The sequence below is a fragment of the Syngnathus scovelli genome, chromosome 1 (assembly GCF_024217435.2).
Source record: "Syngnathus scovelli strain Florida chromosome 1, RoL_Ssco_1.2, whole genome shotgun sequence".
Lineage (NCBI taxonomy): Eukaryota > Metazoa > Chordata > Actinopteri > Syngnathiformes > Syngnathidae > Syngnathus > Syngnathus scovelli.
In genome coordinates this window covers 18,322,356-18,349,233 of record NC_090847.1, presented here as the reverse complement: position 1 = coordinate 18,349,233, position 26,878 = coordinate 18,322,356, and the positions used below count along the sequence as shown (strand labels likewise).

The 26,878-nt window shown below is 39.2% G+C and overlaps 1 protein-coding gene across 8 annotated transcripts in view; it reads left to right on the top strand.

Moving 5' to 3' along the window:
- The window catches only part of LOC125989940 (teneurin-2), a 202,105-nt gene that overhangs the window by 38,194 nt on the left and 137,033 nt on the right, over nucleotides 1-26,878 (top strand). For 5 of the 8 annotated variants that reach the window (XM_049756493.2, XM_049756470.1, XM_049756492.1 and 2 more), the window contains exons 2-4: nucleotides 9,499-9,813; nucleotides 21,499-21,540; nucleotides 23,075-23,368. In XM_049756493.2, the coding sequence (XP_049612450.1) occupies nucleotides 9,597-9,813; nucleotides 21,499-21,540; nucleotides 23,075-23,368 (553 nt within the window). In that variant the 5' untranslated portion in view covers nucleotides 9,499-9,596. The remainder of the gene's footprint in view (nucleotides 1-9,498; nucleotides 9,814-21,498; nucleotides 21,541-23,074; nucleotides 23,369-26,878) is intronic. The other 3 variants (XM_049756483.2, XM_049756477.2, XM_049756462.1) reach the window with 1 other exon arrangement.

Genomic DNA, 26,878 nt, shown 5'->3' with positions numbered 1-26,878 from the left:
AAGTGAAACAGTGTGTGCACATTAGATTGAACTTAATTAAGATGAAAGGGAATTCCTTCAGTGACAAAAAGCAACAACCTTTATTAGCCATACACACTAACAGTGTCTGACTTCACATTGCTGTCAATGTTTCAATCATGTGGTGTGTGTGGTCAAATGAAAGACATGGACCCAGTCTACTGTATTTACACAAAATCATATAAATATGTAAAAAATAGTATGGACACGTGAATGTTTGTGTCCATATAATGGATGTGCAATATCGTGGACATTTTAAATTTACGGTTGGACATCATGTGTTTACTGTCCGCCATCACTTGGGGGGGGATCACGAAATAATAATTTGAAACACAATAGCCATTGTAGCTCTCAAAGGAGCATCTTGGATTTGACATGCTCCCCTTTAAGACAAACGTTATGAGTAAGCGGAAGTCAATAGCAGTTAAACTAAATGTTTTATCGGCTAAGACATCTCTACTGTATCATGTGGAATTTATGGTGGTTGTGTTTTTTTTCTGCAGCATACATGAGGCAGCAAGGGCAAAGAAGCGGTTGTTACAGCTGTTAGGTTGTATTCTTATTATCCATAATAAAACAATAGATTGTCTGGCTGAAGTTATGGCAACAATTTTGATGACAGAGGATTTATTGAAAGGTGCCACATGGTTGCATTATATACTGTAACAATGGCACAAATCTTTACAGGGTTCACATAAAGACACAGCTCACTAATCCTGGTAATTATGTGAACATAGCCATTAAATGAACTGAACCCCCCAGTAAACATTATTACATGCTACAGATGCTCATTGTACTCACAGTTAAACACTTAAAAGCATGTACATTTACAATTAAATGAATGCACTTTCAACACAGTATTATCGCGTGCACACAAAATTCAATTTTATTGAGAAAAAAAATGAAAAGGCTCTCACAGCTGATTCATCTGTGCACTGTTGCCTCAAAATAAGAGTGTACGATTTTAAGTGGATTTGTTTTGTTAGTCCTGGTTCATCTTAGATTCCAGTAATATGCATGACATTTACAAAATGCTAAATGGACCAAGATGTGTTTGTCTTTGTTCATGGATAAGATTTCTGCTGCTTCAGCACTATGTGACCATGAAGAAAATCCTAAATGGTAAGATTATTTTAACTTAACCAGGATTCTTTTAACTTTTTGTGAAATATCACACGTTCTAAATGGGATCATTATTTTCTAATTCGTAATAACACAATCAATTAGTGGTTAATGTGTACAGAATTTTATAATATGTTAAATTATATGAAATTGTAGTCTTTTCAAGGCATTTTCCAAGACAAGTTTTCCCCTTCCGACACAATACCAATATTGCAGTCTGGAGTCAATATCATAATACCGATATCAATCCGACACGATAGTATGAACCGTTAGAAGAGACTTGGTCAAGTGATAACTATTTAATTGGTCAGCAAAATGTGACCTGATAATTGCAAATATTTGGGTTACATAAAATTAACCTCAAACGTTAGTGCACTGCAATTGAATAAAATAGATGCACAATACCACGAGGACTATGAGAAAATAAACGAGTGCAGTCTGAAATGGATTTTGGAATTAGACCAATAAAAGCCAATACTGTGTTTTAGGTCTGATATTGGACCGATATACAATGTCAACGTTGGATCAGACTAAACAACTAAATTTTTCAACTCTTGTAATGTGTGAAAAATCCCTTTCAACATCCACAAGTGACACACAAAAAGTAAGTACATGCTGTATAGTTAATTAAACTTAAAATTTGTTTATAAGAAACACTAAGCCAACCTTCTACCAAATACATTTCTAACTAATGTAAGTAAGTCTAATTGTCTCAAACCCCTTTTTTTTCAGAATCAGTCAATCACGTTTAGCCTAAAATTGTCTAAATCCTCAGCCTCTCAAAAATAAATAAAAATAGTTACTTGTCAAAGCGAAAAGCAGACTGATTATCTTTGTCTTTAATCAAAGTCAGATATTTGCAAACATCTGCTATTATTTTGGAAAACAATATATTTTCTTTCTGGAAACATTATGAATTTATGGAAAAAATAAGTAATCTTAATCCATTACAAAATAGTAGTTATTTGCGTGATGTTTCTTGAATATTCTTTATTTGATAATAACACATAAGATTTATACATTTTATTTTGCACACTACATTATTTATGCACTACCACATTGACACTCTGGTGCCGGTAAACTAAATTTTGTAGCCACAGCTGTCCTGAGGAGGGCTTACGGAAGCATGGCTGCCAGTGTGCGCCAACAGCCCTTCCGACCACCACCAAATATTCACACCCAGTCATACCCCAGTTTGAGAGGCATAGAGGCAAGGTGGGTGAAGTGCCTTGCCCAAGGACACAACGGCCCATGAGTCAGACAGAGCGGAATTTGAACAGCCGACCTTGGTTACTGAACGACCCGCTCTACCTCTGATTAAGGCCATCCTTTAGTTCTGTTTGATTTTTAAAAAAATACCAAATAAACACCACATTGCTTCATAAACAGTCATCAAGAAAATGTTGTCTTACAATACATTATAATTTTAAATAAATAATATCTGATTAATCAATGGAATAATAATAATGAGCCTTAATTTACTCATATCAAATGAACTTGTTTGATCAATCTTCAATCTGCCTTTTAAAGCAATATGAAAATATTCATGAAATGAAAACAAAAAATATTTTGTTCATTTGCTTTTGTCTGGGAATTGCCAGCAAACCAAGGCTCTGTTTGGGATGAAAATCCGTGTGGATCAACTGTTTCAAACTTAACCCGTCTGGCATCAACAGCCATTGCCAAATTCACTCATTTTGTTTTTCTTTTAATGCTTGATTTGGACTTGAGCAGATCCCAGCGACCTTGTGTGCATGCTCACTGAGTCTCTGCCACATTACTGTCTGATTAGGTATTTGCTTTTTCAATAACTGTTGCAGGTCTGTATCCAAAATGTGTGCTGGCATTCGTTCCAAGTCAAATTGACTCTTTTTTTTCCCCCACGTCATGTTGTGTCTATATTATAAGCTTAGTTTGTTTACTTATTCTGGCTATATTCTCCACAATGTTGCTTTGTCTTTTTACCACCGCTTATTCTCATCTTCCCTGTCATGTCTCTTGTGAGTTTTTGAGCTATGTGTAATTACCCAGTTTGTTTGCATCTTGGCTCTAACTGCCTGACCTGTCGCAGCCAGCCTGTATTCACAGGACACAAGATGTGTGTTGTGCAAGGATTTGCAATGCGCAAATCAGTCTTTACCAAATATGGGTGTGACGAGCAAGATCATGCAATAGTGCTAGTGGGTTTTTCCGGCATGTGCACTTCACCCCAAACCCACGCTAACAGTCACAGAGAGACGGACCATGTCATATCGAATCCCTTTGTTTTGACTCAGATTAGAGCTTTGTGAGGAGTTTGCGAGGCCTGCAGAATGTGGATTTCAGGATTAGTCTAATAAACAGAGGCTCTGTGGCACCCCGGTGGATTGTCCCTCACCCTTTTATTTATATTCTAGCACATGACAGAGAGGACATAAAGGAGAACACGGAAGGTGAAAATTTAGCTTCACAGTCATTGATTGGTATGGTGCATGTGTAGCTGATGGCACCTCCGCTGAATATGTGAGATTTTAAAATATGTTTTAAAAATGCAACAACAACAACAAACGGTGCCTCCCTGCAACGAAGAATGAGCCTTACAGTGTTGTACCTGAACATGTTTAATGAATGAAAGTTTATGAACTCTTTCATAATTTGAACGAACATGAAATGAACATTTTTGCTTCGTGAACGTTTTTGAGAACACGCTCATTCTGGGGCCAATGAACGATTTTGAACGGCAGTTCACTTTCGTTCAAGGATGCCAGGTTTTCTCTTCTCAGACTTCAAAATAAAACACCGCTAAAAATAATGTTCTGCAACCTGCATTCTCCACTCCAAGGTCTATCTATCAATCTCTTGATCGATAAATGTATCCATCTAGTTAGTTAGTTAGTTAGTTAGTTAGTTAGTTAGTTAGTTAGTTAGTTAGTTAGTTAGTTAGTTAGTTCTGTTACCAGTGCAGCAGCCGTGACTAACATCCGATGTTTACTAAGCACATTACGACTCTTACGGAATAATGTGGGTGGGCAATGGTGTTGGCCAGAAACTGGAGTGTGGGTGTGATGAGTGAAGTGAGGCTACGTTCAATTCTCGCTAGTCATGTTTTAATACTGACAATCTCTCCCTTTAATTTGTGTTGGAAAAAATGCTTTGTGATTTATTGTCAGTAGCCTACAGTTAAGTTAATGTGATTTTCATTTGCAGTACAGCTACATTATGCCACTTCTCTTCAGATGTTATTTGCATGGTAAAAAATCATCTGAGACAAACTTCACCTATGTAATTATTCACCTTTTCCGTCATCTTCCAATTACATTTCTTATTCTGCCTGGATTTCATGGTCACTTCATGGTCATGGGGACGTCTATTGTCTCTTTCATCTTTTCACATCGTTTCACCTTTCACTTTCAAAGGTGGTCTTGTGCATGTGTTTGCACAGTTTTGCATTTGCAGTATTTGTGATTGTCTGTACTTTCTAAATGTTTGTGCATACAATTGCAAATGTCTGTGGTCCAGGCTGGGACTGTACGACTAAATCTTATCATGGCATAATCCACTTTTGTGTGATGTTCATGGGAGGTTAGGCAGCTGTCACTGGAGTAATTAACAAACTCAAGTTAGTCGCTTACTTCATTGTGAAAATGGCTGTCTTGATGACCTTGAGGAAAACACAGGTGGGTGGAAAGTGATTGATATGCGATCCAGATCTTGTGATTTACCCCCTTGGCTTTCTTCACGTTATCTACCTATCTCTCATTCGATGACCTTGCTTCTCCTGCTTATCTAGCACTTAAACCTACTTACATTTTCAAAAGATTTATTAACTCCAAAGTCTTTTTTTGTCTAATTGCTTTATACACATGTAAAACACTTGATTGTAATAGTGTTGTATTGTGAATAACCACGAGATTGATATATTTGTCCAGGTAGATATCTATTTTGGTTTTTTATTATAATTGTATTATTCTAAGTAGCTAAGTATCTAGTAAGTATAATATTTCTCAATGTTAGTTAATGTTTTCAATGTGTTTTCACCAAGTGTAGCAAATTTGAATAGGTTCCCTCCTCCCCAAGCAAAGTTACAGGGGGTACTCATTCGAACAGCAGCCCTAAGTGAACCCTCCCATTTTCAGATTCCTAGCCATCAACGTTTTCTAGCCAACGGTGATTCCTGACTGTCAAATGATTTTTTCACGTTGCTCAGTCATTGAGTGATAGTCTCCGAATTTGTAGGTGCTGGGTTCAATCCTCAAGCACGGTGATTGTGTCAAAGTGTCCTTGAGCGAGGCATTTTATATTTATATTTTGCTGTAGGCCCTGGCAGCACCAATTTACTTTTTCTGTCTTCTTGGGTTTTCACCAAGTGTAGCAGGTGAACAGGTCAGCCCCACCTCAAGCAAAGTTTCAAGGGCCGTGCTCGGGTTATAGAGTGATAGACTTCAACCTTGAAGATGGTGGGTTCAACCCTCATTTAGCCTCCCAAATTATGTCAACTGTAGTTGATATTAACCAAAATAGACATACAGATGCAAATACAAAGCCTGTATAGGTCTATCCTCCTTCGGTACACAATAAAATAATATTCCGCCAAAGCAGTGGTCCCAGAGTTGATTCTTGGTTATAATACCAGTATAAATTAAGTTGTCACAACTCTAAAGTCACATGTAAAACATATTTCTTGGGTTGTTTGACCTTATACTCATTACAGGACATGCAGCTCTACAGAGAATCTAATTATATAAAAAAATGTCTAACACCATGTGGTGTACAGAAACCGTTTTATTGGAGAGCAATTCTCTGTTCTAATGATGTCACTCCACGATTAACAGGGCAATTGCAATATTGTACTTGGTGCTAGGTTTTCTTCTGTTTCCTTTGTTTTCTTCTTCACCTTGTTCTTCCAAGCCACTTTGAGAATAATAAATTCACTATGAGAGTAATAAATTAAATGTTCTATGTAAGTTCTTAGCCTTTTCTTTTCCATCTTTTTTTCTTCTATACTACTTACTCTTCATTCCTGCACACCAGCTTGAGCAAGCGGTTATTATTTGGCAGATTTATTTTTCTCCATTAATTCATGGATTCTAGAAGTTAAGTGGGAAAGTAAATGGGGCAATGTTTTTCATTATTGGCTTAATATTCAATACATGTTTCTTTTACTCTGCCTAAACATTATGTACACTCATGCAACTTTTGTTATATATTAGCTATCTTCATTCAATTTTAATTATAATTACTGGAGTAATTGGCGTAGTATAATGTTTGGGGTCTGTCCTCTCATCCTCAAGACTTCTTGTGCCATTGAGGCACAGCTGCCGCCAGGTGTTGCGGTTGGCAGCCATGCTCTCCAGTTCCTCAGGCTTCATTCTGCACTTCCTGAGTGCCGTTTTTACCTGGTCTTTGAAGCGCTTTTTCTGACATCCAGCGGAGCGTTGCCTTTGATGTAACTGCCCATAAAGCACTCTGCGTGGAAGTCTTTTTTTGAGGCATCCTTATCACATGCCTTAGCCATCGCAACTGGTGGGTGGTGGGCGATGGTGGCCTCAATGCTCTTGCAGCTAGTTTTGTTGAAGATCTCAGTGTGAGGCACTCGGTCATGCCAAGTGATTCCCAGGATGTGCTGAAGACTGCGGATGTGAAATTGCTCCAATGACTTCACATGGCGATGGCATGTGACCCATGACTCACAGCTGTAGAGAAGGGTGGTAATGCAGATGGCCGGGTAGACAGACCTTTTCGTGTGTAGGTAAAGATTTTGTGGATTGGGAGGAGTGCTGGTGCTCCACTGGCATACAACGCCTGTTTTTTGTGCAAAGAACATTTTTAAGTGCTGTAGGGGGTGCGCCCTCCCTCATAGCACCCCGATGAGGATGGGCTGGTTGCATGGGTGAGCCCAAGACAACCAGTTCTTTACCTAGGCTGCAAGCGGCTGCCGGGTCCTAGTTCTGTTTCGGCCCGCCTATTGTGCACCACCACCACATTGATTTTCTGTTAGGGTTTGCTCCCTTAGTCTTGCCTCAAAAGGCTAACCCACAAGGCAGTGGGGCAATTTACCCGTGACTGGAGTAATTACATGTATGGTCCAGTTTGTCTCACCTCTACCCTATGACCTGTCCAGCATGGGTGTCTGTACTAGGTGCTTGCGCACCCGCTGGTATAGCTCTCGGGGTCACAGAGGCACTCAAGCCATCACCCCACGACAAGGGATGGACCGTGTGATGGTCACACAAACACACGCACACACTCACATGCGCCCCCACATAAACCCACACACAAACACACACTTGCACTCAGCTTTCTTGACACATTATGTGCATAATGCCAGCCAGTGTCCCCACTATATCCCTCTCGATTTCCTCACTCTCCATTCAAGGTACAAACACATTAAGGTGAAGCACCCTAATAGCTTGTGTGATGGATACCGGAGCATAATGAGCTCTTTATGAGACTTAAATCCTACTGTTAATCAATGCGCATAGCAGGGCACTTTCAATACTACCTACTAAGCATTTTAAAATGAGCCCTCATTGAAAGGATTGACTCCCATTCTGGACTCTCTCTTTTTCCCTCTCAGTCTCCTTCAAGCCGATCCAGTGTGCAATTAGTTACATTACATTTTCAGAATCCATTTATATGTCATTTTTGGAAAGCTCTCGCCTGCCCTGATATTGACAAATACTCTCCAGACTGAGAGTTGTAAAAATGTAATGCGCTGCTGTAATGCAGTGGGTGGAGCAGACTTCCTTTAAGCTCCAGCAGGCGAAACCAGGCCAGTCTATTTATTACCTTAAATACCCCGTACTGGCAGCTGCTGGGGGCATTGCTGTCAATTACTGCTGGCTGTTGTATTGTTGCACTTTGATCTTTGGCTGCTAATGTACTACATCGCTCCAGGCTCCTGCACTTGTATCATGCTGTGTTAGCGTCACAATATATAATCTGTGTCCACATTTATAAGATGTGAATGCATTTAAAGGAGGCTGGCTGATTGTGATGAAATGACAATGGACAAATGAGGTGTTAGAGGCAGTGTATATGATTATCTGTGTTGAAATTTTACGTTCGACTGTGTTAAGATCGTGAAACAAATGTTTGTGCGTGCATAGTTGGATCCATTCTGTAGCTGTGTGTGTGCGTGCGTGTTTGTGAATTTTTCTATGTGCATGTCTCTGCCTGGTGGTGTTTGATTATCCCTTACAGCCTCAGAGGGAGTGGGATTCATTCTCACTGTAATAATGAGGGAGAGACTAGCAATACCCTTAAGTCATTTCTCCCATTCTCATGTCCTTCCTGTTGAATCTGTCTACCTTTCACTCCTCCTTCCACTTTTACTCTCTTGTAATCATAATTATCATTATTCCTTTTTTATTCTGTCTTTGTTTTTCTTGTACAGTATTTCTTTATTTCTCTGACCCCTTTGGTCATTATTATTCTCCCTTTAATGTAATTGTATTTATGCAGGGCTGAGGCCAGCTCGATGACATTTTGTCATAGATTTGAGCTCTGGCTCAACATTTTAAACCAGCCTCACACATATGGACACATACAGTTAAGCCTAGATTTTACACGCTTCGATTCTACAAATGGTTTCTTGTTTACTGTAAAGAAGTGTTACCTAAGAAAAAGTCCTTGGACTTCTCCCTACTCCCTTGAGCACAAAAAAAATGTTTTCATATATAGATGTTTTGTTTGTTGGATTAGGTTGCTTAATAAACTTACGAAATTAATTAAAAATCGCCGTTTGGTCATGGACCCCAATTATTTTCGTCAACAAGATAAGCGACAGTTTCTACTTTTGACTGCACAATGGGGTGTCTTTCTTTTTTCCTTCCATGTTCCACACTCCCGTCAACCCCTTGTCCAACTCTCTTAAAAAGACCGCACCAATATCATAAAGATTGTACAATGGAAGAAACCCACCAGCAGTAAGCAGAGGCAGGGTAACGACAAAACAAAAATTACATGATAAATTATATCGTATTAATTTTCACCCAGAACAATGATGTTATCCTCCAAATGCAAACACTTGTATCTTAGTACAATTTCCCTACTGCAATTTTCTAACACACTCGTATGCATGGCTCTGAAATGTTTTGCCCTTCCAAGACTTTCTAATAATGGGTTTTTGGGGTTAACGCAATTCCCAAATTCTGGACCCCGAAGTTTGCATAAAATTGAGGCTTAGCTGTAGCAGCCATTTATGTGAGTGATTATGAGTTTTCTGCAAAATGACCATGTAGTAAATCACCATCACTATTCATGTATGTTGCATATTTGTCTGCTCGATTAACTGCACATTCACCAAACTGAGTTTTGCTTAACTTCTCCAAGAGAGAACAAGAGGGAATTAATCTGTCCCATTTTCCCATTGTCCAGGTCACAGAAGTGAAGACAAATTCTAGTGAGGCCAACTTGGCGTCTTAGAGCCGTCTCCAAACCCTGCTTCAGAACATTCCCCACTTGCACACACCGTCATGGATCTGAAGGACCGAAGGCAACACTCCCTGAGCCACTCCAAGGACTCTCCTTATAACACCTCATCCCTGGATGCAGATGAGTGTCGCGTGCCAACCCAGAAGTCTTACAGCTCCAGCGAGACACTCAAGGCATTCGAGCAGGAGCAGAGGCTGCATTACAGCGGCTGTGTGACCAACCTTGTTCACCACGAGGCTGATGAGTACCCAAGACAAGGTGGGTATTTGGGGACAAAGCACTTTGTGGATTATCCATGCTCTGCTGAACGATACACTGCATGTAAAGCCTTACCTAGGCCAAACAATCATTATTTGGATTATTTCCATTTTATTCATATTATGGTATTTTGTCATGCCATGTACATATTAGATAATTTTCTCACAAATGGCATTGATGATTAAGTTGCATTGTGTGATGTTGCACAAGAACATTCTAACATGATGAAAGAACTGAAATCTGAGAAAAGTTCAAATCGTACTAAAAAAGCCATTGTTATGAGATTGTACGTTCCGATCCATTGGTATCGGGTCAAATCCAGGCATAAGGATCAGCATTTTTTTTTAAATCAGAACCACTCTATATATACTCAGCTTCACTATGTATGACATGCCATAGCACAAACAAACATGTCTCCATGGTTGCCATGTCCCTATGTTTTTATCACTTGAGCAGTTTTTGTACGGAGAATGCGGTGTTTTTAGATGTCAGTATCAATCAAATTATACATCTACACATTAACAACTTTTACTGTGGCAAAAAGAATTAGATTAGCATACCATCCTCGGCCCTGGAGTATTGGTATCGGTACGGGATATGAAAAAATTATAATTTGTAAGACAACCAAGGCTAGTTTGCCACAGTGATTGGCTGACATATGAGAATATGTATTGGGTTAATGACGCCCATGGGTGTGTGTTTATTAAATCACACTAAATTGTTTATCAACATGTTATGGACTAAATTGAAAAATAAAGTTCTGCGCATGATACTTTAGAATAAAACACACATTTTGCTATTCAAGATTATTTATTTTGAAAGTCTCTACTGTTCTAAAATTTGGTTTTAAAAAAAATTAAGAATTAAACTAAAAAATATTCCAAAAGCTTGTATTTAGCCAACTTCAATTTATTAGTTATAGCCTTGTCAATATTGTGAGATCAAGCCACAGCTCGCTATCATATTTTTCAAGTGACATTTCTGAAAATGGTTCTATAGGCCATCTCAGTGGCCTAATGGTAGAGTGTCCTCCCTGAGACTGGAAGGTTGCGGGTTCAAACCCTGGCCGGGTCATACCAAAGACTATAAAAATGGGACCCATTTCCTCCCAGCTTGGCACTCAGCATTAAGGTTTGGAATTGGGGGGTTAGATCACCAAATGATTCCCGAGTGCAGCACCGCCGCTGCTCACTGCTCCCCTCTCCCCCAGGGGATGGATCAAAATCACACGGGGATGGGTTAAATGCAGAGGACAAATTTCACTACACCCAGTTGTGTGTGTGACGATCATTGGGACTTTAACTTTTTAACTTTAGTGAGAATGTAGTAGCCTGAAATAAATTCAGGCTGGCATACTGTACACTACAGTATACTGTATCTGTTGATTAATATTTACTGTATAAAATGAAAGTGAAAATTTTAAAGATACAACAATATCCGTCCGTTTGTCCATCCATCCATCCATCCATCCATCCATCCATCCATCCATCCATCCATCCATCCATCCATCCATCCATCCATCCATCCATCCATCCATCCATCCATCCATCCATCCATCCATCCATCCATCCATCTTTGCAAAATGGCTCTCTTCTGCTTGCCTTAAAAATTATGTCTATGCACGTGCACATGGCGCTCACCTGTATATTGCAGAGATATGAAACGGGCAGTATAAGTATTGAACGGAGTCAGACTGTTGGATATATCTGTGCTTATTTTTTTGTCTATGAAGTAAACAATGTGAGCAATGAACTTTTATTAGGATTATACGTATGTAACAGCAAACATAAATGGTGAATATAAAAAAATTATAGACATTGTGTCCTGTAGATGGCATATATAGCAAGGAAAGAAAATTGAGTGGCATCATGGATGAAAGACTGAAAATCAGTGATGTATGTCGGTCAGCCATGCTTCAATGCTGCACTGTGCTGACATCGCACCAGGCGGAGGCTGGTCAATACTGAAGTCCTCTCAGCCTATCAGCTCTGTCAAAAGCCCAGTACCACAGATTCATCGTGGGAAGTGTGGCCACAGGAGACCAACAGTGTTGCAGCACCATAAGGACTGTGACACCGCAGGAGGAGGAGAGCTCGGTAGTCAGAAAATGTGGCAGAGACAAAGTGGGAAAATCAGCAGCTGAACAGTTTTGAAATTAAACACAGTAATTGTAAATTGAATAGCATTTTTGTCATATATTCACCAGTTTGAAAAGACGGACAGATGGTGACTTTATTACAATGAAGATCTTGATGGGGGGTGTATGGTAATTTAAGATGCATAATGGTATACAGTGAGGGCCTGGATGCATTCACACATTGCTGTCGTAAACAGGACCTAGACTTATCCTGTATTTTGCTGTCTCAAAACAATCTAAAAAAAAAGTCACATCATGCCATCTGTTTAATATTAGAAATGTTATCTGTTAACCTAATACAAAACACACTTAAAGGTGTTGAATAAATATTCTACAGTAGAAGCCCCTACATGGATTTTATGTAGCCTTAATCAACAACAACCATTGTCTGTCACATTTCAATGTCTCATTTATTGTCTTCTGTTTTCTTAGCCTCACTCTTCTTATATATCATTTTTCTTGCCATATAATGATGTTACCAAAGCTTGGTCATCTTCATAACTTTGAAAGCAGTGCTGTCGTCTTTGTGTCTTTGCTCTGTTTCATACATTTATTCCAGTCTACACATTTTCTTTTCAACTATCTGAGCTCTATAGGCATCATCCGTCATCTCAACACATGAATTGCCTTTTATTTATGTGTTGTCATCTTCAGATTTACAAACCCTAACTGTTCGAATTCTCTTCAGTTTTTAGGAAATGGGGGAAAAAAGAACAAATTGTGACTTTAAACAAGACAATATTTTGCTTTGAACTTTTGATGTGAACGGCGAGGAAAAACGGTGACTTTAAAAGTTAGGATTTGTAACGAAAGAGGAACTGTGGCCAATAATAAATCACCCCCGCAGCACCTGTTTCTCTTCCCAAGTCATTTGTGAACAGCTCCAGCACAGACATAAAACAACGCAGATTTAACTCAGTGACCTTCGAAGTCTTGAAAGGCACCTAACAAATAAAATGTATCGTTATTATTATTATTATTATTATTGCTCATGACTCAACCCCAACCCTAACAGCCATGTCCATTTTGTTAAAACTTATTATAATTGGATGGACTGCCACTGTGAACCCAAATGTTATCCTGTTCTTGAACGTATACCAACTGAAAGACAGACAAAATGAAAAAGAAAAAAAAAAGAGATGTTCACCTCCTCCCTCCCTTCCTCCTCTTTGAGCCAAGGAAGAGTTTCCACAATGTTAAGTATTTACATCAAATCCAGAGTCGGAATTGAACGCTGCAACTCTAAACTGTGAGAAACAAACTTAATAATTGGATTCTGATTGTATGATTTAGTTCTTAATGACACACAGTGAATGCTTTTTTTAAAGGCTGATACCACATGAGTAGTCGAGGAGGCTGATAACTGATATTTGAAGCCAATATTTACTTGCAGCTAAAACATGGAGGTATGGTGTCAGAATTTTGAAAAATAACAACTCTAACACGACTGGATTTAAATAACGTGGTTTAAATCAGTGGTTCTTAACCTGGGTTCGATCGAACCCTAGGGGTTCGGTGAGTCGGCTTCAGGGGTTCGGCAGAGCTGGTATGTCATTGCCCCGTCCCCTTGCCATATCAGGCTCAAGAAGGGAGAGCAAACATGAAGACTGATCGCAATCATCGCCAAAATGCCAAATATCGGGCCTCATAATCAGCCCGATCGAGAATCGATCTATCACTACTACATCAGCTAGTGTGAATTCAACGACCAGGGTGTTAATGTGAACGTTGGCCAAGTGTCTATATGCCGCTACACTACCTATTTTACGAAACATTTACAAAAGTGTTAAATGTTCAACACCATATAGCGTGATGACAGTACAGTAATGATGACACTAATGAGTGTTTAGAATAACACTGTTTGTTCATGCCAATAACATAACGTAAAGGTTTTGCCTACCTTATGGTCCATCTATTTTATTATTAATTATGCTTAAGAAAATTGTCTCAATTACTGTCCCAGTCATTATTACGGCGGTATGATAATGCAATAATGCTCGTTTTAAGACTGTCCCTGAACACTTACCACTTGCACACGTTTGACTCAATGAAGAAATAGGACAAACGTGGAAAGAAGATGCAGCAATAAAGTATTGTTCACTTAAAAGCCACATTTCTCCAAATCCTTAACAATGTCTTTCAATTTCCTTGCGCAACTCATCAATACTGACAATGCTGTTTCTTTACCTTTTTTCTTTACCGTTCTGAAGAAAGGTTCTGTACAATATCGCTTGCCATGTTGTCTCGGCATCATTCATGTTGCTGGTGTAATGACAAGCAAAAACGTCTGAAGGTTGGTTAGAGAAGTTTTTGTTGTGCCTCGTCTCTTTATATTTAGAAGACCTCGCAAATTCCATCAGAGCAACCACAGCTCCCTCTCATAACGCTATCGCTTCATTTCCAATTTTGAGGCACCGCTAGGCAACAGTGTTTTTGAATATGTTGGCCACACGTGTGGTACATGCGCTAAAGCTCTACTGCTATAAATACTGCTGATTTTCTCCCTCATGTTGTTCATGATTTGCCTCGTGTGTAGCTTGGAAGAATCTGGGAGTAGTGTATATAGATTTTGAATTTAATATGAAAGGAGTGTGCATTACTTTAAGCTGGTGTTTCTGCGCGTCCATGCAGAGTAGTCCACCCACCCAGACAACTGATGATCAAATAGAATACAATGCAGCTGCATGCCATTAAAAATAAATGGAGAAGAGATTAGCTACAATTCATCTCCTTTTCCCTTTTTGTCTCCTCCCTGGCATTTGGTGTCTCTGCCAGCTGCTGATGCTCTAAAGCTTCCCATAGCTACAGCAATAAAGCAGAGGAGTCACTGAAAAGTGTCCTGGTGCTCATCACACTCCTACTCACCTGCGATGCCTGTATTTGTTCAGAGTATTGTACAATTGGTCTCCTTCAAACCATTTTCCAACAAAACTTGAAATGCAAATGTTTTGTGGTGTCAAAGGATCACCGTCCTATATACCTCCTTCATTATGCATGAAGAATTGCATTGCATACATTACATGGACAGAGCATGGCCTGGTCTAATCTTTAGTTTATCAATCACCTCTATGCTCTGTGCCATCGTGCAATTGACATCAGTTGCATATCAACTATCTATCAAAGTAAATAGAATTAATATTTGAGAAACAAAATCATAATGATAATGGAATGTACTTTACAAGCACATACATTCAAATATTAGGTAAGAAAATAGATGAATAACAATGGGTTTACTGATGTGTGATTTTCCTGTGGTAAAAATAAATTATCACCAAACTATGCTGATTGCATGATTGAGTTAATCTATGTTTACTATGTAATGACCCTTTTTGACTCTGCTTTGGCAGCCTTTGATAAATGAGGCAGATTGTAAATGTCACTGTTATCAAGTGCTTTCCCCCACTCGGCTGAGTCACTTGTCTCTAAAGCTATAATTAAAGTTGTTCCCCTGCCGCAGAATTTGTGTGTACGTGTAGGTGTTGGTGTTTGGATATATGTCACATTTCTTATGCATAAGTCACTTTTGATACTCGTTATGCCCTGGCCTCAGTCACACAAATTATACCGATGCCAATGATTTGCTGCCCGGCTGATGTTGCCATGTGTCACATTTCACTGCGCTGGTGCTGCCGCCGGATGTAATTGATTCAAGGAGAAAAACTTCACATTACATTGAGGATTAGTTTTACCTGAGACCAGCCATACAACCCATAGTTATCTTTGAATCATGGACGAATCATGAAAGGAATGCTATTATCGCTGAAAGAGAGTTAGTTTGAAATTTTACTTATTGTTTTCTTTTTAGACAAGGTAATAAAAAAACAACTCATTACAATTTCCAAACTTAATCATGCCTATTATCAACTATCCTCTCACAGCAAATACTGTACGTGTTGTGTATACGTTAGATGTATTAAAACAGTTAATGAATTAATAAAAAGTTCATAATGGAATGAACGATTAAACACAAATCTCCTATCTCTGTATCTTCCATCTTTTAACTTTGTCCTTCTCGGAGAATGAGCTTGTTTCACTGCTCAACAATACAGTACAATCTTCAGTAACAAGCCTTCTGACAGAATCATTACATTGTCATGTCATGTATTGTAGCAACCAGACTGCTGTCCTCTGGGCAGGGGCAGAGTGAACCAAGAACTGGTGACATTTTTCACTCCTATATTAGGCACCTCATTAGTAGGTGCAAGAGCTCCTGCAGGTTCTATGGCTACCAAATGATCAAATGTCAGTTGGAAAGTGTGGGTAGTGTTTGACCATGATGCACCATTAGGGAAATGTTGCTAAGGTGTTAAATTTTGTCTTTAACAAGATACAATGCTATGCAATTTCTGAAGGATTTGTTGTAAAACTTGGAATTAATATGGACCTAAAATGTCTCAATATACATTGTATTTGGTTAGATCTGTTTGTGAAAATGCGTTTTCAGATGACAAATGAGATGTATAGTAGTCAGCGGCTGTAAACTGGAAAATTGGAGTCAGAAAGTAATCCCCAATGGTGAATGATGAGAGTCTGTTTGAACATGATGATGTCTCAGATATGACCAAATAGCAGTCTGTTTAGGACATAGTGTATTTTTTTGTATTAAAACCAAAAGAACCTGTGAAAATGTCGAAGGTTTCAGAGTTAAATTAAGAGCACGCCGGGGAGCCACAATAGCTGGTGTAAATCATATCATTGTATTATGAGGTAATTAAATGGCCTAATTAAGTTGATATAGCGTATATTCCCTCACCCTACTGTCAGATAATGACATTCATATTGATGAGTCTGCAGAGCCGTGATAAAGAGCATCCAACATATTCATTCCAATTCCTCTCTGCTCATGACAGCGCCATAGTAGGTGGTGCCATCACAATGTTAAGGTAATTGCAAATGAGTTATGGGTATGTTAAAACAATTGTTTTAGTCTGCATTTGCTGATTTGGTCCAATTAGTAGCAGCACAGCAAGCTATTACCTGCACATTATTACAATTTAAAGTCAGCAAATAGACAGTTGCTTTATCCACGGAGCGCTAACAACATTAGTATTCATTTGGTGTTGTTTATTTATGGTCACATTATAAGTCCAGTAATCACTGTGATAGCTTTATTTTTGATCATCGCAAGCTCTGGAGGGTAAACACATCCAGCTAGCTGTCAAGCTGTTAAATGCTGCAGTTTTCTGCAGTTAACTACAATTGCAGCTATAGTTGCCACGCATTTTTATACATGTTAAGAACAAGAGCATATTTTGCCTGAAGACGGCTCCGAAAACGTAATGTTAACTCATTCATCAGTTTTATCTGAAAACATGTATTTTATTTGTAAACATTCATGACACCAGGCTTGTTGGAAGCCTCCACTTTTCTGTCCTTTTTCTACTCTTCATACATTTTAGTGTTAGCATTGCCCATTAATGTGCCTTAGCTGTTTGTCTATTTGTATATTTTACTACATTGGTTCATTTTATTTCCTCTAAAAATTAGAATTCTAACCTCTTACCTTGGTCACACCCACCGAGAAGTAGATTTTCTCTCCTTTGTTGTTCTTTGTGAGTGTTTCTTGTGCCCACTGATACGTTCAGTGCAGCTTCATATTTCCATTTGTACAACTTTGAAACTGTTAACCAACTGCGCAAATTAGGCAATTTAGAATTTAGCCAGTAAAACTAGCCATCATTATTTTTTGTCGTCTTTGTAAAAGTGGTTCTTGCTTGGATCTTATTGTCTTATGATAATGTAAACTTTTTTTTCCATAAGCAGCATGGGTAACCAGAGATTTGATTCAATCACATTCCTATCCATGATGTTTGTAACTACCTAACCACTAAACTCTGGTTATAATCATGTTTTGTTATGCAAGGGAGTTTGATGATAATGGTGCACAGATTCCCACATACACCACTCGTTCTCACAGGTGACCTTGAGCCCTCAAGGTAAAATATGTATTCCAGTCAAAGCAAAGTGATTCTCTTACTCTCCTCCTTGGTGATTGGGTACTTTCATTATATACCTTGTCATTCATCCCAGAGTTTGTCCATGTCGACGCTCTACGCTGCTTGCCATAACCAGGATTTTACTGCCTTATCTTATGATCTATGTCTATCATGGGCTTACCTCGAGCCTTTTTTTCTGCATGTATAGGCTGAACAAAGCCACCTCATTTTCACAAAGTGAATTCAATGACCGGTTTTACTTTGTATGTAAATTCTTGAATTTTCTCCATCTCAAACTCCTGCAATTGTCTCCGGAGCCCTTTTTGCATGTTTACATAATCATTTTCTTTTTTTTTTTTTTTCACCCCCTAATTCGATTACAATGGTAACAAAGAGGGTGCACTTTAAAAGCAGCTATTTACATAAACATTTGCTTGAAACAGACCACTCTCTGATGGAGGCTGAATAGCAATCATAAAATTTGTGCGCATACGTGTGCATGTGTGAGTGCTATCTGCAGTCTTTAATGAGTGTGGAACTGCGAGTGACTGGATCCATCAAGAGTGCAAACGAACAATCTCAACATGCAAGCGAAGGGTCAATGGCATTAGAAGCAGGCGCATTAGATTGTGTCTGTCCTGTTTTAGAACAAATACAGTCACCTCATCTTCACCTAAAGAATTATGCTGTGTTTCAGACAAGCTTAAACTGAAATAATTGTTTACTTTTGGCATTTGAATGACATTATTTATCGATCAACCTGTAAATGGTATCATCATGAATAAACACTCCTCGTGGGAGTCAGCTCATAAGTTAATGACCTTTTAACACGCATGATAAATATTACTCCAAACAATGAAAAATATCGAAATCTAGACAGCTTACAGAAAAAGGCAACTAAAAAACTGTTTTCGTTTAAACCACTTTCCTTTCGGTACTGACAGTACAAGTTAGAGAAGACATATAATTTGATCAGTACATATTAGAAATATGATGGTATTGAAAATACCGTAATGTCTTCCATCCATCCATCCATCCATCTATCCATCCATTTTCTGTACCGCTTTGTCCCCATGGGGGTCGCGGGCGTGCTGGAGCCTATCCCAGCCGTCATCGGGCAGTAGGTGGGGGACACCCTGAACTGGTTGCCAGCCAATCGCAGAGCGCTCAGAGACGAACAACCATCCGCACTCGCACTCACACCTAGGGACAATTTGGAGTGCTCAATCGGCCTACCAAGCATGTCTTTCGGATGTGGGAGGAAACCGGAGTGCCCGGAGAAAACCCACGCGGACACGGGGAGAACATGCAAACTCCACACAGGGAGGGCCGGAGGTGGAACCGAGCCCGCACCCTCCTAACTGTGAGGTAGACATGCTACCCAGTGCCCCACCGAGCTGCCCCGTATTATCTTGTTTTTAAAAAAAATCGTAATAATGCTTTTGAATTTGACGTCTAACAGCTTTTGCAATGATCTTGAATATTTTTCCCTCCATGGATCGGTTGTTGGAAACGATAACGTACGTTTTGGGACATACTGTATAAACTCCACAACTATTACAAACATTCATTGAGGATGGGGGAAATTCTGTGCGGAACATTATTTATTTTTCTTTGATTACAATAATTCTTTGTGATCGCAAGAAGTCAAAATTGAAGTCAACATAACATTTTGTATTATGTATTTTGTGTTTGGTTACCAAATGTTTATTCTTAACTTTCCCGACACTTAATTTTATACCCTATTTATTTTTTTTACAATAAGACAATGTTTCACTGTGGGATTTTTGTATCGTTGCATCCCTAGTTTATATTCTACAACCGTGAAGAAAAGTTAATTTTCATAAAAGATGTTAACTGTTGGTAAAATGTGCCAATTGGCTACAGGTGAAAGGGGTAGTGTTAACCTCCCAAACAGGCAATTTCTCAGAAAAGGTAACTACCGGTGAAAAGACGTGATTTTAGCTATTCTCGGCTTAGTTGTTGAGGCACCTTCTAAGCCCAATGCCACTCACTTTCTGATTTTTATCTGCTATCATGAAGCAAATCACTTCTGTGCAAGTGTGCAAATCAAGAACCAAAATCAAAATGAGTTGTAAATCACCAAAGCTCAAAATGCTTTGTTGGCTGTTGGCGGGCACTGTATAAATGATTGGATCTCAAGAAAAGCACCATAATTGCAATCATTGAGGACCACCTTTTATTGAAGAGTTCAGCCATGTGGAGTGAGAAGACATCAACCAAGAGTGTAAAGTTACTGCAGACAGACTGCCTGTCAAACTGCTAACAAGCACAAATTATTTTTTAATGACAGGCAGTACCATCCCACAAGAGTGCCTACTCACAAACAATTACACGTATACACAAGCACACAGATGCACTAAATTACACACATTTGCAAGCACACACTTCCATAATGACTTTTATCAGGGGAAGTACATTTAGTGTAATGGATGACTGCAAACTACGGCGGAGTATCAAAACTAATGCATCCAGCCGCATGTGTAACTTATTTTTCTGAGGTATGATGTGTGAAGCATGAACCCCAAATGATTACTTTATGGAGGTCCTCTGCGGCTTCAGTCACACAACAACCCTAATTCCTTGTGTCAAAAGGCATGAAAAAGCAAACATGACATTTATGGAATCCAGTTTCATGAATTTCCACAGTTTTAGTCGCCCCCATCAATGTTCGTACCCAAATCACTAATACAAGAAAATGCAAAGGCATTGTCCGTATTCCGTGTTGTGTAGTAGTCTAACAGTAATTTACTGTAATGTAAATTGGTGTTAAATTCCCAATGCAGACAAAGCCAGGAGCACGACAAACGTAATGAAAAATACCTCTAAGACAGTTTCTTTGGCTCTTTTTTGTACAGGTGTACCTGCTATTCGGGCCCATGAGTGCAGAACAATATACTACACTATACGTATACAATTGCAATGTGGTGTGAATGAGAAGGACATTGATCTGATTAAAATGTTGCACAACATTGCGCCTCCACATTTGTCATAATATCAGGTAACAAACATGTTATGGGGTTTCTGGTTATGCACTAACTGAGATAGATTTTCATGTCTGCTGTAGAATCTTGCACCAATCCATCTTTCTTTGACTTCATGTAGATTACTTGAGCACGGGACTAGGCCCACCACTCATGGGATTACAAAGTGATTGGATGTTTCATATGTAATCACATTTCGTGGGATGTTAATTGTGTGGATTGACAGCCTGTGTGATGTAGCGGTTGATATGTGTAGCAAAATTCACAGCATAAAATAGAGGGAACATGTTTTTTTCTTTTTTCATTTAGCTATTTTCTCTATAGCTAGGTTTTTGAATAGTAAATATTTTTTGAAGAATGCTTTTTTTTCATATGTAATCACATTTTGTAGGATGTTAATTGTGTGGATTGACAGCCTGTGTGATGTAGCGGTTGATATGTGTAGCAAAATTCACAGCACAAAATAGAGGGAAAATATTTATTTTTTCATTTAGCTACTTTCTCTATAGCTAGGTTTTTGAAAAGTATATATTTTTTGAAGAATGCTTTTTGGAGGTAGAACATTACATTCCTTATGCCGGCTTCTTCGTTTGCTTTACTTTCTTAGGCCTCCTGGAATTTTCTCCCGTCCTTCGATACTTCATCTCAGGTATGGTAACAACAACAAGGGCGTAGAGCTTGTGCTTCGAGATTAGAATTGTTGTAGAAATCGATCTTAGAGCTACGCATTTGTGGTACATAAATAGTTTATAGTCTACTGGTAGTATTCACTCTTGTGTCGTATTGTTTGGTTCCATGCATTTGTTTAGAAGCTTGGCAAGCTCTCGCTAGTTGTTTTCCGTGGCTGTTTAGAATTAAGTTTTTTCTTTACCACTCGAAGTTTCTCAAGAGGCCTTCCCTCTCCATGTGGTTGCTCGCTTCTTCAGCTTTTAAAGAGCAGATGAGGAGCTCAAGCAGATGAATTTCATCACTTTAATTCTTCACTTTCTGATTGCTCGTGATGAGTCATAGTTGACCGAGTCATGCAGCTGTGTGATTCTCAGCGAGCTCATTCATATAGTATGCCAGCACCATGACGCCTCCTCCTCGTCGCCGGTCTCATCCCCACTTCCTCACAAACTGCTCATGAAGTGAACTGTTTTTTCCCTCTGATTCCGCTAACCCAGTGGTTCTTAACCTTGTTGGAGGTACCGAACCTCACTAGTTTCATACGCGCCTTCACCGAACCCCTCGTTAGCGAAAAATATTTTTTTTTAAATTCAAGACATAGATGTTTTTTACTAATGCACAAAATGAGCTGTGCATGAACATCACCTTGTTCAAAGAACAAAACCAACACATTGCATGAACTCGCAACAAATTACATACTGGCAAATCAGAAGCTACACGATAAAACAGGTTTGTTCAGACCTCCTCAGTGGGGGCTCTGTCGAACCCCTGAGACCGACTCACCGTACCCCTAGGGTTCGATTGAACCCAGGTTAAGAACCACTGCGCTAACCCAACAGCTGATCGTGAGAGATTGCATCCGCAATACTCTTTTAATTACTATAAAGGATAAACTGTATGAGAATGCCTTTTCCCTTAATTGCTTTTTCTTCAGCCCGCATTTAATTGGGCTCCCCTACTTTGCTATTGATCTCCTTTGATGTGCTTTAATTTGGATAATTTTCTATAATTATTTTAGGCGAGACAAGTCAGTTTGTCTTAAACGGGTGGCGGGTGAGGTGGGGACAGTATTAGGCCACACTGGTATGTCTGCAGAAATTTCAAGGTGAGGTGTTTTGACCAGAAGGCTGCATCGCCGCTTCCTTAGTACGACACTTTGATCAACATCTTTTAAGTGCAAATGAGAAGACATAAAGTGAAGGACCAACACTTTTTAAGGAGTTCACAACAAGGCTGCAGATCAGCACGTACAGAATTCCTTCCAGCAGCTCTTTGTAGTGTGTGGCTCATTCATGCTGTGTCATCTTTTTTCTCCTGAGTGCATCAACAACAGCCACCTCTTCCATAGTTTTAGAAATTAGTTTGCCTCTCTGCGTGTGATTGTAGATTTGTATGCCAGTTGGCCTGTTTGTTTGTGTAAGCACTTGTGTAAATGGCTCCATTTACCATGTTCACTGCGGTTACCCCCCTCATTCCTTCACTTCACCTGTGTAACTGCTACATCTCAATCGTAGGGGGGAACTTTAACCTGGCTGAACTGGGAGTGTGCGATCAAACACCCGCTCCTCATCCCGCCGCTGTCCCCTACTGTCCTGAACTGGGCCTGCTCCAAAGGGGCTATTCCCTCAGCGCCGGCTCCGACGCAGACTCTGATCCAGATGGGCCCCTGTCCCCAGACAGAGCCATCCAACTTTGGACTGGAGGAGGAAGGGTGAAGTCCCGTCGCAGCTCCGGAGTGTCCAGCCACGAGAACTCTGCTCTGACCCTCACCGACTCTGAGAATGACAACAAGTCTGAAGACGAATCTGGTAGGGCTCCTCGATGGGTTGTCAAAATAACATGCAGACACAGTCCTATGTATGAAGACCCTGATCTGAGAACACTTAAATAATACTTAAATTAATTATACCAAACCTTTTAAATAGTTGTCCCAGTAGACTGACACTAACAGAACAAGACAAACATCATTATGTACATAGTGTAAACTACACTTAAACGCTTGATAAGGTTCAGCAAAGACACTCCAATGTGATTTAGTAGCAGTACTTGACCAACAATTCTACAATGACAATGATAACAACCCTGTATTTATTGGTTTAACTTGTTTATTATTGGTTCGTATGATGTTGAACTGCACTGCATCGCACAATTTATTCTTTAACTACTGTACTTTGCATACTTGTCGGGACCGATTGGATTTGCTAATTTAGTATTTTTTCACTGACCATATTAACTAGTATGAACAAAGAGAAAACAAATTGGAACGTGGGTAAGGCTCTTTGGACTGCTTCATTGATGCCATATTGTGTAAATAAGAATAAATCAATTTCTGTTAATGCACATTTATCCAGATCCTTACCAAACCAAAACATTTCATTCTTAACATATGCACTACCCCCTACAATACTTTGTCAAAATCTATAACCTTTTTTTTGTTTAATACTGCAGGTGGAATATTTTGATAAACGTTATCAAACATGACTGCCGTAGCATAATAGGCAACTATGCTTCGATGTGGCCTCAACAGTTTGCATACTGCTGTGCAAAAGATTGCAGTGACTATAGTTTGTTTTTTGTTTTTTATCAAGCTTCTGCTATAATCTAATTTGACCTGAATTTCACAGGTCTGCTAGCTTTGCAACAAAACCTCTTTTTTTTCCTACACACAAGGCATCATGTTGCTACATGGTGTGATTTAGCAATACCCCATGAACCGTGGGTATCTAGTGAGTGACATACTGAAACATGTTATAATACCTATTCAAACATTGCCGCTCTACCTTTCAAGCCCTGATCCGTCACACGACAACAAACATGTCTTGCATTGTCACAATCTCAAATGTGATATCAGACTATGGGTTGGTTGGCATTTTCAGGTTTTGATGTAAAGCAGTGTAAGTGTGGGGGTGATATTTGATGGATTGAATTTGCCGTAATGGGGAAACTGTGTACACAGTCGCTGAGGTTTTTTTAAAATCTTTATGTTGCCTTTTATCAAGTACAGCCTCTGTAAGATATGAATGTACGTAGGTTGGATTTGTTGGTTGAGTCTATTTTTGTTGCATTACCCTTCTTCATCACGTTCAGATTTGCTGAAATCTCACCACTCATTTTAGTGAGCCAAAACATAATTTTGTATTTTTCGAAGAGAATTAAACATGATCGTTTTGAAGTGTTTTTTTCTCTCAGCAGTGCAAGTTTGAAAGGTTCCCAGAGGGGAATCGCCGTCCTACAACAACTTTGTTTATTACAAGGATCCAATTTCCTTGTTAATCCTGAAGTAGTCATAAACCGCCACGTGAGATTCTCAGATGTGTCAATAGAGGTTAATGAAAAGTGGATTGAAGAAACAAACACCAAACTAATTAATTACATTTTCATCAGCCGCCTGAACAGATGTGCTTAAACATCCGTCTGACTATTGGGCCTCGAAATCTGAGACTTTTGTCAACTGATCAAACTCCTCAATATCCATTAAACACACTGTGAAACACCTTACCTGAGATGCACCTCTCATCCCAATGTCTGATAATTGGTTTGTGGTTAATTACCAAACTAATCTCACAACCACAATATCTGCTGCAGACACCCACAGTCTCCCTCAGTAAACCATTTGAGGCTTTTTAAAATTAAAGTTTTAAAATTGCACTAAATTGGAGCTATCATCTGCTAGTCTTATGATGAGAGTGTGTTTTTGTTGTGCTGAAATCTGTTTTTTCTCGTAAGTAGGGATGAGGGAAAATAAATTAATTCTTGATTTATTTAATTAATAATTGATTCTTAGATGCATTCTGATACAGATGTACTAAATAGTACTCAATCAATATTCATTGCTCGATAATCAAACATTCAGGTAAATTGAAAAAAGGGAAAAAGGAGAAGTACATACATGTATGTGCTCACAATCTCTTCTGCGCAGTCAAGCCACAACATAGCTGAGAGCAGAGCAGCCTCCGCATTTTTTATTTTATTTTTATTTGGCAAATTAAGAGTAAGGGTAATTTTTTTTTATTCAGGAAATCACAGTGACATTAAGCCAGAGGGGGAAATAGCAAAATGTCAATTCAAGTCATTCTAATGGCAATTGGTTGGGAACATGAATTATTCCTTAAACACAATTTCGCTTGGCAAATGAGTGTTGAAAAAAAATGCACGTGGGTGTCTGATTGGAAAAAAAAAGCTTACATTTTTAAACGTTTATGCTACTCAGGTCCAGTAGCGCCAAGCTTTGGGTCTGAGTATTGAAGAGATCAGAGGCAGAGAAGCCAGATAAAAGTGAGCGGTATGTGCATGAGTCTGTCTGATAAAGCCACTTCCTAAGCTACTTAGTTGCTTTGAGAAATGAGAAACACCCCACCTCTGCTCCTGCATCTTGGTCCAAACATAACATCTGACACTGATGGCACCTCAAAGCGCTCAGAAGTACGATTCGACTCCCGCGGGCCTAAATAATGACTATTTGTGTGTTTCGTTTTCCCTGGCTACAGGTACGTGTGGGTATGTGTGAAGCAGGAGCTACAAGAGTGTCAAAATTGCAGGGGGATGATCTGACAATCTAATAATAGATATTGACTGAGGCAGACAGAGAAACATCATAAACACATGCTAACAAATCAAAACGATGGTGATATGCCAAAACGCCAAACTGCACTTCTCTCATCTCTCAGCATCTCTAATAAGCTTCCAAAGTCTTGCTTCCTCTTTGCCTCTTCATCCCCTCCCCACCTTCCTTTTTCATCTTTCAAGCTAGTTCCTCTGTCTTCTTTTGTCTCACGCTGTGTGTCGCACCAGCTACCGTCAGTTCGGCATGCTGGCATGACTGACAGGTGTCAGTTTAAAGGTCTAGGTTGCCCCTCAAGGCGGGTTTCTTCGTGCGTCTGAATGCGCATTGGTGCAACTGTGCACTACTGTAGCTCTCGGGTACTAAAATAGAAATAATGACAATTATTAGGTAAATAACTATTTGTGTTTGTACTTCTGCCAGTCTTTTGTATTTGCAGAACACCCGACTATAGATAACAAAGTCAACAAATTTGGCATTTGTGTCGAACAAAATCGAGCACTGAAAGTCTCAAACAGCCACTATTGCATTATGCAAACACACACCCACAAAAAAACACAGTTACCCATTTCTACATAGTACACTATGAATCACTTCCTATATAAAACCTGCCCAAAGTTCTCAAAACCATTTAATTTCTTTCTTCCTCTTAACAGTAGATATACAGTATATTGGTGTTAATTGTGTTGAGACTGGCAAAGGCGCCTGACCGACACTTGACTGATATCTCATTTCTGTCTTCTGGATCACACTCTTT